Source organism: Hippocampus zosterae, chromosome 3 (genome assembly GCF_025434085.1).
Source record: "Hippocampus zosterae strain Florida chromosome 3, ASM2543408v3, whole genome shotgun sequence".
Lineage (NCBI taxonomy): Eukaryota > Metazoa > Chordata > Actinopteri > Syngnathiformes > Syngnathidae > Hippocampus > Hippocampus zosterae.
In genome coordinates, this window is record NC_067453.1 from 26,813,596 (window position 1) to 26,826,898 (window position 13,303).

The 13,303-nt window shown below is 43.1% G+C and overlaps 1 protein-coding gene across 1 annotated transcript; it reads right to left on the minus strand.

The window, feature by feature from the left end:
* Positions 1-2,404: 2,404 nt before the first annotated feature.
* On the minus strand, positions 2,405-7,846 carry LOC127598376 (interferon-induced transmembrane protein 5-like). Its single transcript, XM_052062217.1, has 2 exons — positions 5,483-7,846; positions 2,405-3,703 (listed from the first exon to the last, which is right to left on the minus strand). Exons 1-2 carry the CDS (start codon positions 5,699-5,701, stop codon positions 3,482-3,484), a joined length of 441 nt encoding a protein of 146 aa, XP_051918177.1. The 5' UTR covers positions 5,702-7,846; the 3' UTR covers positions 2,405-3,481.
* Positions 7,847-13,303: the final 5,457 nt, after the last annotated feature.

Consider the following 13,303-nt stretch of genomic DNA (forward strand, 5'->3'; position numbering starts at 1 on the left):
ATACTGCGCTGAAAACAGTGCTAAGTTTTTACTGACACTGTGACAGGGGTATGCATACAAGGTTTTGTGAATATTTCTGTGGTTTGATTGTTTTTGTAAAATTTTACCGCATCGTATTTGATCCATTATCATATCACATTGATTTTAAGAGCATGAATGTATTGAGGAGCTGCAGATCCACTAGAGGGCAGTACGCGTAGCATAAGTTTTCAGCATGTTTGTACAGTAATATTGTGCAAGTGTACCAAATTGTGTGGCTTATGACCAACAAAAAGTAGGATAATGACAGTTGCAAAACAAAAAAACAAACAAACATTGCCATGATATGCATTTGTCAGTACCAATATGTAGATGATTTTTTTTTAAAGATATGAACGCAATATGGTGCCATTGAATTCAACTCACTTCACAAGCAGCAGCAGTTTAGCAGGTAGTGAGCAACTATTCAAAAAAGAAGGTTGTAGCTATTTACTCCTACTCTCAGGTGAACTTTATCATCAAACAAAACAACACACGCTGTGCAATTAACGCACACACATAAATTGACTCCAAGTCTGCTAGCTTAATGCGAACGCATCATGGCAAATGTTTCAAACATTTAATCTACATATTTCTTGAGCACACCAAGGTGGCGCACCTCGTGTTGAAATATAATCTAAAATTACTCACATGCATATAGTCTTTGTCCTCTGCAAAGAATGAATAATATTACTCAAAATTAATTATTTATTATTGCTGTGGATAACTCAGAAGCTGTGGCTGTCTACTTATATGCGAGATGATCAAGGCACAACAAATCTGTCAAAAACGGTTTATCTAATACTATTTAATAATGTCCTCAATGAATGTTTTTATGAAAATAAATATAAAGTGGATTAATGGCATTCCCATCTATTTCAATTCACTACACACAAATCGCAACGCAATACTCACTACTTTGTCAAATTCTCCCTCGAGTGCTTCCAGTCACCAGAAGGGGGCACACATGAGCCTGTGCTGTGGGAATCAACATTTTGTTTAAGGGGTTTGGAGTGTGTGTGTGTGTGTGTGTGTGTGTGTGTCTGTGTCTGTGTGTGTCTGTGTGTGTGTGTGTTGACCTTCAGCTATGTGGAGGACTGAGACATGATAAAGCAAAAATAATTTTTAATCACTGCTAGAGTCTTCACATTTTTGTACTCACCATCAAATGATGATATTTTGATTCATTTTAGAGGCTATGTCCACTGTGTCTACTCCCAAATGTTAGTGGACAACACCCAGAAGCAACGTTTGAACACGCTCCCCTGTGCCAGCTGCAAGCCTGTAATTCTCGTCAAGTCAGACATCTGCAGCAAGTTTCCGCGCAACCGCAAAAGATCAAAATAGAAAGTTGGAGGCCCGAAGCTGTCATTTGGCCGTATGTATAAATAAAGAGGCCAGCTCAAGAGAGGTGGCTAATATGAGGGGGGAGATTCAAATAGTGGGAGGTCGGAGGAAAAGGACGCCCAGGCCGTGACATATTCAACCTTCACAGCGTGGCCGCGGGCCAGAAACAGCTGGACATGCAATTCGACATTGGAATTACAGTATTTTGAATTACATGTGTTTAATCTAGAAAACTGCACTGTGTTGCATTAAAACCCAGAATATAATTTAAAAAATTGTTTGTTCTTTCATAATATTCAATGTAGCTATTGGAATTTGGGACAAGATGATTATTGCATGTGCCCACCTGTGCTGATGCCGCCGACTTCGGAGCAAAGGAACTTCATTCGAGTGAGATGGAGCCACAAAACATTCTCCTAAGATGCCTGATCTCTTCCCCGGAGAGGCTCGACAGAAGGTGAGAAAAGTTGAAGCAGAAGTGGGGGGGGGGGGGGTCAGGGGAGAAGGGTGGTGACCAAAATCCCACATGTTCTATGTATACTCTCAACCGTTATATGTATTTGCACACAGCTGGGATGAAAGGGCAGTGAGAGCGGACTCGCCTCGAAATTAAAAGCTGGCCGGTTTCCGGGTTAAGTGGCACTTTGAAAGCAGGGTGTAGGTACACAGGCACAACCACAAGAACATCGCCCTCACATCGAGTTTAGTCCTCCTAGGATGGAAAGGCATCTTAACAAGGAACAGTATCGGAGAAAAGTTCATTGGGGTCAAAAGCAAATAAAATAAAAAAAAATGATAAGGCTTTAAAAACTTTTTTTTCAGCGTTCCACTGAATTTAGTGGGTTTATTAAAAGCTATGCAAAATAAGAACAATAACAACGGAAAGATAAGATAATGCAAACAGGGGTACCACCAGGAAATGGACACAATTCAGTCGGCCAATAACGTAGCCAATTCTCGCTCAAACGATCTCGCGTTTTTAAGTTGTATGAACTCCTAAGTTTCGGGTTTGGCTTTTTCTTTTGCTTCAGGGTGAAGACAGAAAATCAACCTATATTGGCTACCACCTCACTTCTGCCACTTGGCTCATCTTTCATGAAGTCGGTTTGAAATTGGCTAACAAAATCCAAAATGTTTTGTTGGAATTTTGATCGATAAATCTTGTATTTCCCAACCCCAAGCCTATTTCATTTGGTCTGCGTAAGACATGTTTGATATTGATATTCTAAATGATGTCCATCTTTTTCTGCTAACCTGTAAATGCTAACACAATGAATACATACATTAATTAGACTGTAGCGATTTCTCGTTCTCCCGAAAAACGATTCCTTACTTTAATCGTCTGTGTCTCTACAATATAAACTTGCCCGAGGAAAACATCTTCAACCCATAGACCGAGATGGTTGTTACCCCGTTCTTAATTCAACACGATGACAAACCTTTGGCTTCCAACAATCGCCATTTCTTGTCATAGTTCAAGATGTTTCTAAATAAAAGTGAGGATCGGATTAAATTGTGAGAAGGAAATTTGTAGAGTGACGGGGGCTGCATAAATACAATAAATATAATGAACATATTTCAAAATCCGCAGCTTCGAAATTGACTCTGCTAAAAATGCAACAATACAACCATGCCGCCATCTTTGTTTTGAGATCCAAATTTGTCCAGAATATTGTTAAATGTTGCTGTGCGTGCATGCTAACATTTTTCTCAAATACGGTGAACCCACCCTGCCCACCTAGATACGGACATGACATTCGCAAATTCGTCATTCTCAATTTTTGAAGAGGACATTTATTTGTTAGGTTATTTGTTGAAAAAAAAAAACGATCGTTTTAGCATCATCCAGTGGCATATCGATCATTCAATACCATGGATGTTTTTTTTCTTTTATTTTTTTTTCAATTCAATCCCTGGTCTATGTATTGTTTTTGGTAAGGTAAAGAAGGGTCTGAAAATGGCTGGCACTGAATGAGTTAAACGGAGGGGGCGGAGCTTCATTTAGTCGGGCCAAAGTTCAGTCCAACGATGCCGCCGCGGTGGCGCTTCCCCTTCAAATCAAATCAAATAGCTCAACGATGATGAAAATGGGCTTGCCGCTTTTTGTTCCGACCCTCTACCAGCTGAATAGCTTCAAGAAATTCTGCAGGCCGTCCTCTCCGAGAAAGTCGAAGGAGCCCTGAGAGGAGCCCAGGTGGACCAGCAGGAGCACCAGCAAGACGACGGCCAGGAGAGGAATCAGAAGGTTCCAGCCAGCGGCCAGGATGTTGTACCACTTGGCTTTATCGGAGCACTCCTGGGCCAGCTCCAAGTTACCCTGGGTCTTCTGGTCGCGGGCCTAGTTGGTTAGAACACGTACAGTTGGCATTAATTAGTCGTCGCTCACTTAGATTGATTTTAGGACTCGCGATGTGCTTCGACGGACGAGGAGTCATGTCTGGGTTGAGGATGAGGGTTAGGCTAAAGGTTTTAGGGTTCTGGTTAGGATTCGGGTTTGTTTGAGGGTGAGGATGAGTGAAATGCTACAATTGACAAGGTGGTAGGGTCTGGGTTTCGTGTTAAGGTCGGTTTCAGGACAAGAGTGAGGGTCTGGGCTGGTGGCATAATTCACGAGCCACGGGGTTAGCGCTAGGCAATCGATTGGGTCAAGGTCTCCGTTCGTTTCGGCTTAGGTTTGGGGTTCGCCACAACGTTTCTGCAGACGTTTCACAACATTTGCTTTTTCAAAGCCAAATCGGCCCGGCCATTCGTGGACGAGATCGAAACAAATCAATACAAATTTAACATGCTCTGGAGTTCATTTCAACAGTAAAATCACGATTCCGTCTGTTTTTTTCAACGGTATGATTTAAAATTCATGTTTTTGAATCAACTCAGTTTTGCTTATACCACACCTCCGTTTTTATGAAAGCAGAAGTGCTGAATCAAAGTGCTGTGCGTTTGTAAAAAGTGGCACTAGGGGGCATTTTGAAACAACTGGAGATGTTGACGGAGTACTGACTGACCACCTCCGATCCCCCCACACCAAAAAAAGGTCATCCAGTCGAGCTGTGATAGAGACGTGAAGATAAATGAATGGAAAATACATTTAAAAAAAAAAGAACTTTCAGGACCTGATGACTAACCACAAACCTGTCGATAATGCTCAGTGGGCCTGATTAAAGAAGAGTGCGGCTTCGGGTTTTGACTTCGGTTGAGGTTAGAGCCAGCTGCCAGCAACACGGGTTTAGGGTTTTGGGTTAGGACAAGTGACATGCTTCTACAGACATGGGGTTAGTTCTGGGTTTAGGCTTTCGCCAACCAAATGTATATATCCATTCCGATCATTTCATCGCTGACCTCTCAGATAAAAGGCTGTTACATTTTGGAGCAACCCAAGCTTCTTCTTCTTCTTCTTCTTCCTCCCTCTCTAATTTCTCTTGAGCATTCGCCCACCAACAACATGACAATTACGCCATTTTTAACCACCCGCAGGAAGCCACTCGCCGTCTTTAATTAGGGACTCCGGGCCAGTCCGCTGCTGGTGCATGAAAACTTTTGTACACTCTGTCGTTTCTTCTTGGCCCCATTTCTGGTATTTTTTCAAGGCTTCATGTCGAGGACGCATATTTTCTGCTCTGACAAAGTTGGAATTGCCGACGCTGACGTTGAATCGCGTTAGCCTGGTAGCTTAGTTGCCCGTGACTTTTTTTTTACCTCACGGTCACAATATCCTTTAAAAAAACAAAAATAAAATAATGTGTGAATCATCAAATTACATTTTCTTTATGTTCTGCGTAGATTCTCAGTCACCCAAGTCATGGGAACAATCAAAGCAACTGGATTCTTCTTGTTTGTGGGATAAAAAAAAAAACGTAAGCAATTATGCTAGCAGGCTAGCGATAGAAATTACCGGTAAGTCCAAATGGCTGAGGACCCTCGCAACGCAAATCAAACTTAACCCTTTCATGAACCCTGTAATATGATCATCTGTCCACTGTAGTAACCACTGTCCCTGAAAGGGTTAATGTCAATCAACGACAGGGAACGTTATCCACCAGTCCTCCAAGCATGCCAACCAGAACTCGTGTTTGTGCGCTAGCATAATGACAGAAGTGAACGTGTGGCGCCGCCTCACCTTGATGGAGTACAGGAGAGCCATGAATCCCAAGCAGCAGAAGTTCACATACAAGGTGTTGCACAGAGACCAGAAGATGTAGTCCCGAGGTGGGTTCTGGCCCACATTGCCCATGTTGACCGCGGTGGAGCCGGCTGGTTTGCGGGCAGACTTGCAGTTGGTGAGCGGGGTGCAGTCAGAGGGGTAGTTATACGAATGATGGTACGAATGGTTGTCCATGGTTCGGTCCGGTCGACACAACTCGGTCCTGGCTGATGTTTTCCTTTTGGAGGAAGCACTCGAGGAGATTCGGTGGAGAGGAGCCCTCCCGCCCCCAAGTAAGAGGCTTATATGGGGCCAGTGAAAAGGGAGGCGACTGGCAGAGGGCGTATGGGCACGGTCCTTTCATATGCGCCAGCTCTGTCATTACGCGGTCAGCCTGACGGAGCTGAAAATAAGCAGGACCAACAAACAGAAAACTTTGAGGGAGAAGACGGATTTTTTTCCCCTTCTTTTTTTTTTTGTTGCAGTTTTAATGTGCAGGTGGAGGTCACAAGGGAGGACTGATTAAAAACACAATCAGAAAATGCATTGACCCTCCCGTCAGTCAATGAAATACATCAAAAGAACTCAATAATTCATCCAAATGTCTCATCTTTTGAATGTCCAAACTATTTCTGTGTACAAGTATACATTGGTCTAACCAGCCTTCATTCCACCTGTCCTTTGATCCATCCCATCCTTCTTTTTTCAGTACAAAGCGCCTGATCTTTTTTCTTATATTGCCCAGACTTCAGGCCTTCAACATTTGTCAGCATAGACTTTGCAGTTTTTGCAAACCCATCATTCCCTTGCCCACGACTCACCGATTGACAGTTAGCATGAAATTTTTCCTGTCCCTGACTGCGGTTCAGAACCACGATCCTGCTCTTGACATTTTTGAACAATCTAAAGTTGGCTCAGGTTGAGGCTTTTTCCTTATTTAAAGCCTCTACAGATTCGACATTTTGTTGAGTGGGACTCTAGCTGGCTTTGTGCAAATGCCTGCTCTCTGGGTTTGGGTGTCTTCATAAGTAGGGGCGAGCGGAAATTGTAACCATGCATGGGAGCAGTGTGATGGCCACAAAGCTTCGCAAACTGGGGCTGTATTGTGCAGTCGGCAACAGAAAAACGAATTGGCAAGCGGCAACTTTTGCAACGCTGTTCCATTGTCAATTGGCAAGCCCCGGCCGACGGACGATGATCGTCACAAAAACTCTGAACCCTAAACTGTCAAATGCTGATGGCGTCAGGTCTGTCCAAATGATAAGGGAAACGAAAAAGGCCGTCCATCGTTCAGTGTGTCCTGCTAGCCGTTTAGCTGTCTCCCCAAATTCATCTTTCCATGTCTTTTAAAAATAATCAACTTGTCCTTTTATCAATCCGTCAATTCATTCAACTATCTGGGTTCAATTATGAATCACGACCCACTATTTCTGCAGTTAATATACAAATCAGAAATATCACTCAGTAGATGCCAATTTTAAACGAAAGAAGAAAAAAACAAAAAAACACACACAAAAAAGTTGAAAGCAATATGCGGCAACACCACCGCCTGGTGGCCAGTTACTGTCAATTTCATCTAACGCAGCAATCGGCCCCCGGATGTAGTCACTTTTGTTGGTAAAGTATTTTAAAAAATAACAAGTAAATAAGGGAGAGCAACATGTGGCGACATTTTTACAATCCCCCAGTCGTGGCGTTCTTTGATGACTGCTAGGTGGTGCATTCATTTCTTCGACTTACCGAAATGACTCAAGTGAACATAAAGACAAGAGGAAGAAATAGAATTGCGGTTGATATTGAACATAATACAGCGGAACCTCGTTACAATCTACCTTGAGGGAAATACCGAATATGAACGTTATACCGGTACATGTATTTTGTTGTAACCATTTCCAATAAAATGGCCGCCAATGATGATGTACAGTATAATACAGTATGAACATTTATAGATGTGGTAGCTTAGGTTATTTTTTAAACTATTATCATTTTATATTTGAGCATCATACTATTTAATATTAAGAATACCTAAATTATATTCTGTTGTTGAATAATTGCTTAGACATGTTTTTATAAATGCTGTTAGCTTCTGATTGGCTGAAAAAAGTAAAACAGAAAGTGTTTTATTTGCCGAGAGGGTTCTCCATCGTACTGCGGTGCAGTCGTCCTTTCAATAAAGCTGCGTTCAAACAGAATCCATCTCTCCTTTTGCCGTTTCGTAAAATAGAGCGATCTATTCATAAACAACGAACCCCTCAACTTACAGATGAAAAAACATGAACAAGCAATACCGTATAACAATGATTTCATTAGTCATGAAATGAACAACTATAGCATTCTTGTGTAACCCAGCCTTGATAAGACTGTTATTTTATTGTTAGTTTCTGTAGGGCAGGCATGACCAAAGGCCGGCCCGGGGGCCAAATCCGGCCCGCGGTCGAATTTCATCCGGCCCTCGCCACCTGTCATAAAATCAGTGCCGTCTGGCCCGCAGGTTGGGCGCAATGGAACATGTGTTACATTGACTGAGGTCTCGTACACTGGTGAGTGATGTTTCATAGAGTACTGCTTCCCTCTAGTGGCTAAATGAGTAATATCATTCACTAAATGAGTAATAGCATTTAGACACTAGAGGGCATCACTCACGAGTTAACAAGACATCACTCCGTGTTTATATTGACTGACATGTCATATTTCAAATGGTCCTTGCAGTTGTGGATATGTGTATTGCTTGTTCATTTCCCTGTTGTTCGAGTCAAAGGTTTTGTGACTATTGAAAAGTCATGGTGATACATTTTATGTTTAAAATCAATCAATTTGCACTCAGGAGACTTCCGTTTAAGAAAAAGTCAAGTGAATAAGCAGTTGCATGTGATATACCTGTTTCAAATGAACCAGAAGAAATTCTTAAGATTGTTGAAATTAAAATAAAAATGGAAATGTGAAACAGACTTTGTTGAACAATATTGTTGTTCAATGTAAAGAATGTCAGCCAAGGTCGGCCCCCCGACATTTTACCACATAAAATCTGGCCCCCTTGGCAAAAAGTTTGGACACCCCTGCTGTAGGGTGATATTCGTTTGTGATTCTGCTGTTTCCGAGGGACAATGAACGCACCGCAGCGCTTGGAGCGAGGACCCGTTAGCGAGAGAGACAGAACATTCTCGCACTTTCCCAGGCGGGTCGAAACGAAGAACGATAAAAGAAAACTTGTCCATGATCCTCTACCTGTACAATATAGTAAAGTTAAATCACGTGGCAATCTTTTTTTTTGTTTCCAAGTGAAAAGAAGGGTTTAGAAGAGATAATGTTCCTGGTGAGTGTTTTTCTGTTGAATATGTCCGATTAGCATTTCTAGCATTCAATTATAACATAAAAAACAGTCGGGAATGAAGTTGGTGAAAATGGAGATTGATGTTCTGTTGATATAAGATATAATTGTGCCGTTATAAAAGAAATAAAAAGGGATAAATCATTGTACCGAAACGTGTGCTCCATAGGAAGTGTATTAGCATTGAGCTAAGCTAATTTGCTCACGGCGAATAGCGCTGTGGCCTTCGTTCGAGCCAATTTTTGAAAATGGTTATTTTCCATAGCCGATTATTGCCACGTTTAGTGAATGCCTTGCGCATTTTGTGCAGGCTGTTTTTTTTGGACTCATAGACCATCAAAAGGTTGGACTACTAGTCTGGAGATTGGATGCCACGTGGGACGCTGGTGAAGGACATCTTGGACTTCAAAGCCACCCATCCCCTGGAGGGTGGTAGGACAGTTGAAAGGATTTCCCTTTTTTTTTTTTGTTAAATCTGAGATTTCAGTCATTTTTTATGGGTCAGATCTGATACCAAAACAACAACTGATAACAATTTAGCTCACTGTATGTTTTTTCCTTGTTATTCTTTATGCAGTCTGTTGCAGTTTCCCATCTACTCCTATTGTAAATATTCACGCAATATGTTTTTTTTTTATAAAAACCTCAGTCAGTGTGTCTTCTTCCTGTTGGAGGTTTCTCCTTCACTCTAACTAGAGTCTGCTGCTGGCCAATCTCACTGTGACCTTAAGTAGTGCACCCTAACTCAAATAGATTTATAAATTGACTGACAACTTAATAGAAGGGTGCCACTAGTAGCTGCACCTAGGGTGGCTACACAATTTGGCGAGCCAGTCAGGCATAGCAGCTTAGTTACCTCCAACGCAACCCCTAAGACACAGGTGACAGGTTAGTCTATTTGATTTCCTTTGAAAAAAAAATGGATCTTTGTGAACGATTTGGAATTGATGGTCAGAAAACCTTGTTTGTTACAGGGGTTGAACAAATTTGCACCGATGATAACATTTCTGATGTGTTTGTGATAAATGGCAAAATAGCTCAGGTCATTCGAGTTCCTGATGAGTTACATCAGCCTAAAGGCAGAACTCTTGTTGTCTATGAATCAGAACAGGCCATTCTGAAAATGGACCCCTTGACTTTAGGAGGACTTGTAAGCCCTGTCGATCCAAGTTCAGTTTGAACTTCTAAAACTGTTAGAGACATCACTCAAGGCGAGATGGGCAAAGAAGTGGCCCGTCGATATCTTAGGGAACTTGAGTCTATGGGTAGTAGTGGGAAGGTTGGCTTCCTTAGCTTTCTTCAAAGCGAATCACAAACAGGCCCCACACAAAAGATTGCAACACAATCGACTGACGACCAGAACGTTGACACTGCCACTCACTATTCCGATCGAAGTGAACAAATGGAACCCAATAGCGCTTTTAGCCCTAGGAATGTCCGCATAGATGAGAGCCTTCACAACCCTCCTCATGTTCAGAAGGTAGTAGTTGAGCACATTGTACGTAGTGAGCCAACTCATACATCACCTACGAGGATACGCACTTTCTCAGGTCGAATTCCTAGGCCCAACGGTGAAGTGGATTATGAGACATGGCGCAGCCAAGTCGATCTCTTACTCAGTGACTCTTCTTTGACTGATGCACACAAGGTGGGGAGGATCCTGGAGAGCCTGCTCAGCCCTGCTTCTGAAATTGTAAAGCCCCTTGGTGTCACTGCGTCACCAAACACTTATGTCGATCAGCTTGAATCTGCTTTCGGTGTTGTCGAGGATGGCGAAGAACTCTTCACTTCCTTCCTTTGCTCGAACCCAAACAGTGGAGAAATATCCTCTGCTTTCTTGAGCCGCCTCCACAGTCTTCTCACCAGAGTCATTTTTAGAGGGGGGGCAGCTGCTACGAACGCAGATGGGCTGCTCCTTAAACAATTTATTCGAGGTTGCTGGGACCAGAGTTTGATAATAGGTCTCCAACTTGAAGGGAAAAAGGGTTCTCCTCCTTCATTCCCTGACCTCCTTCTCATGTTGAGGACAGAAGAAGACCGACGGTCAGCCAAGTTTGATCTGCATTCCCTTTTTTAACAAGCGTGGGATTTGCCTCATTTGTGCAATGGACTGCTATGTGATTTCCTTCCCCACACTTGAAACAAAACCATGCACGCGGCATTCCAGGGATTCTTGTAGAGGCCTGTGTTTGTCTCATATTTACAGCCAAGAACTCCTTCGGATTGGGGGGTTCGGATTTGCATGTAACCTTCTGGTTCTGGACAAGTATTTGAACTTGTCGGGTCAATTCGGCAATTTGATTTTCAAGTTTAGCAGTTTCATTTCGGGGTTGCTCAATGGGTTGTGGGGATACAGGGGCGTTTGTCAGTCGGGTGGTGTCTCTCTCTTTTTTGCGCAACTTTTCGACTTGTCTCATGAGTTCATTGATTTTCAAATCAAGTTTCACAGTTTCGTTATCTGATGAAGTGGGGCCTACAAGCGGTACTTGGTCAAAGACTGGAATGCCAAATGCAGAGTGGGCATGTGCAGCAGCCTTTGTTGTACCCAAATGTTAATAGAAGGGTGCCACTAGTAGCTGCACCTAGGGTGGCTACACAATTTGGCGAGCCAGCCAGGAGGGTGCCCACATAGTGGACAAAAACTTTGACCCCAGTCATTGGCAGCTCTGTGCCAGTGCCTTCCCTTTTCACCAGCTTCAAAACACCTCCATCTTTCTTGGGAGTGATGTCGTCTCCTTCCATTGGGATGGCGTGGTGTCCTTCTGCCGTTTGCTCTTCGGTGGTCATTGCAAAAATGAGGCTACGCGAAACCTAAGCTTGACTTTAACTAGTACTCAAAAGCAATAACACCGACCTGGTGTGTTAACGCCTAGCTTATATGACTGCTACCTCTTGTTTTGACCAAAGCGCTAGTACAAACGACGCGTTAACCGGTCACCGAGCAAAGCGCTTACGATTGAATGTCCGTAAAGCGTGCAAAGCTCACGCGTACAGTATATGAGATCCGTAAATGAGATGCGAGCCAGCCAGGAGGGTGCCCACATAGTGGACAAAAACTTTGTCCCCAGTCATTGGCAGCTCTGTGCCAGTGCCTTCCCTTTTCACCAGCTTCAAAACACCTCCATCTTTCTTGGGAGTGATGTCGTCTCCTTCCATTGGGATGGCGTGGTGTCCTTCTGCCGTTTGCTCCTCGGTGGTCATTGCAAAAATGAGGCTACGCGAAACCTAAGCTTGACTTTAACTACAGGGTGGCCCACTTAAAAGTAGCCCGGATTTTTTTTTTAAATTAAAATATTTTTTTAATTTTTTTCAAAACATGTATTTAATTACGTGAATGTTACATGTGACCCAAGTCTTTCCAAAACCTCTTTTTATTACTTACAGGTTACAAGAGATGCTGGAAGTGTTCCAAAACTGCTCCGGTTATACACGTTGGCGCTGAGCCAATTTTTGTTTGTTTTAGATTATACACGAACAGTAGTGCTCCTACCTTCTCCGGGTACGTACCATACCTCAAGAAAATGGTGATAAAAACAGGTTTTGGAAAGACTTGGGTCACTTGTAACATTCACGTAATTAAATACATGTTTTGAAAAAAATTAAAAAAATATTTTAATTAAAAAAAAAATCCGGGCTACTTTTAAGTGGGCCACCCTGTAGTACTCAAAAGCAATAACACCGACCTGGTGTGTTAACGCCTAGCTTATATGACTGCTACCTCTTGTTTTGACCAAAGCGCTAGTACAAACGACGCGTTAACCGGTCACCGAGCAAAGCGCTTACGATTGAATGTCCGTAAAGCGTGCAAAGCTCACGCGTATATGAGATCCGTAAATGAGATGCGAGCCAGCCAGGAGGGTGCCCACATAGTGGACAAAAACTTTGTCCCCAGTCATTGGCAGCTCTGTGCCAGTGCCTTCCCTTTTCACCAGCTTCAAAACACCTCCATCTTTCTTGGGAGTGATGTCGTCTCCTTCCATTGGGATGGCGTGGTGTCCTTCTGCCGTTTGCTCCTCGGTGGTCATTGCAAAAATGAGGCTACGCGAAACCTAAGCTTGACTTTAACTAGTACTCAAAAGCAATAACACCGACCTGGTGTGTTAACGCCTAGCTTATATGACTGCTACCTCTTGTTTTGACCAAAGCGCTAGTACAAACGACGCGTTAACCGGTCACCGAGCAAAGCGCTTACGATTGAATGTCCGTAAAGCGTGCAAAGCTCACGCGTATATGAGATCCGTAAATGAGATGCGAGCCAGCCAGGAGGGTGCCCACATAGTGGACAAAAACTTTGTCTCCAGTCATTGGCAGCTCTGTGCCAGTGCCTTCCCTTTTCACCAGCTTCAAAACACCTCCATCTTTCTTGGGAGTGATGTCGTCTCCTTCCATTGGGATGGCGTGGTGTCCTTCTGCCGTTTGCTCCTCGGTGGTCATTGCAAAAATGAGGCTACGCGAAACCTAAGCTTGAC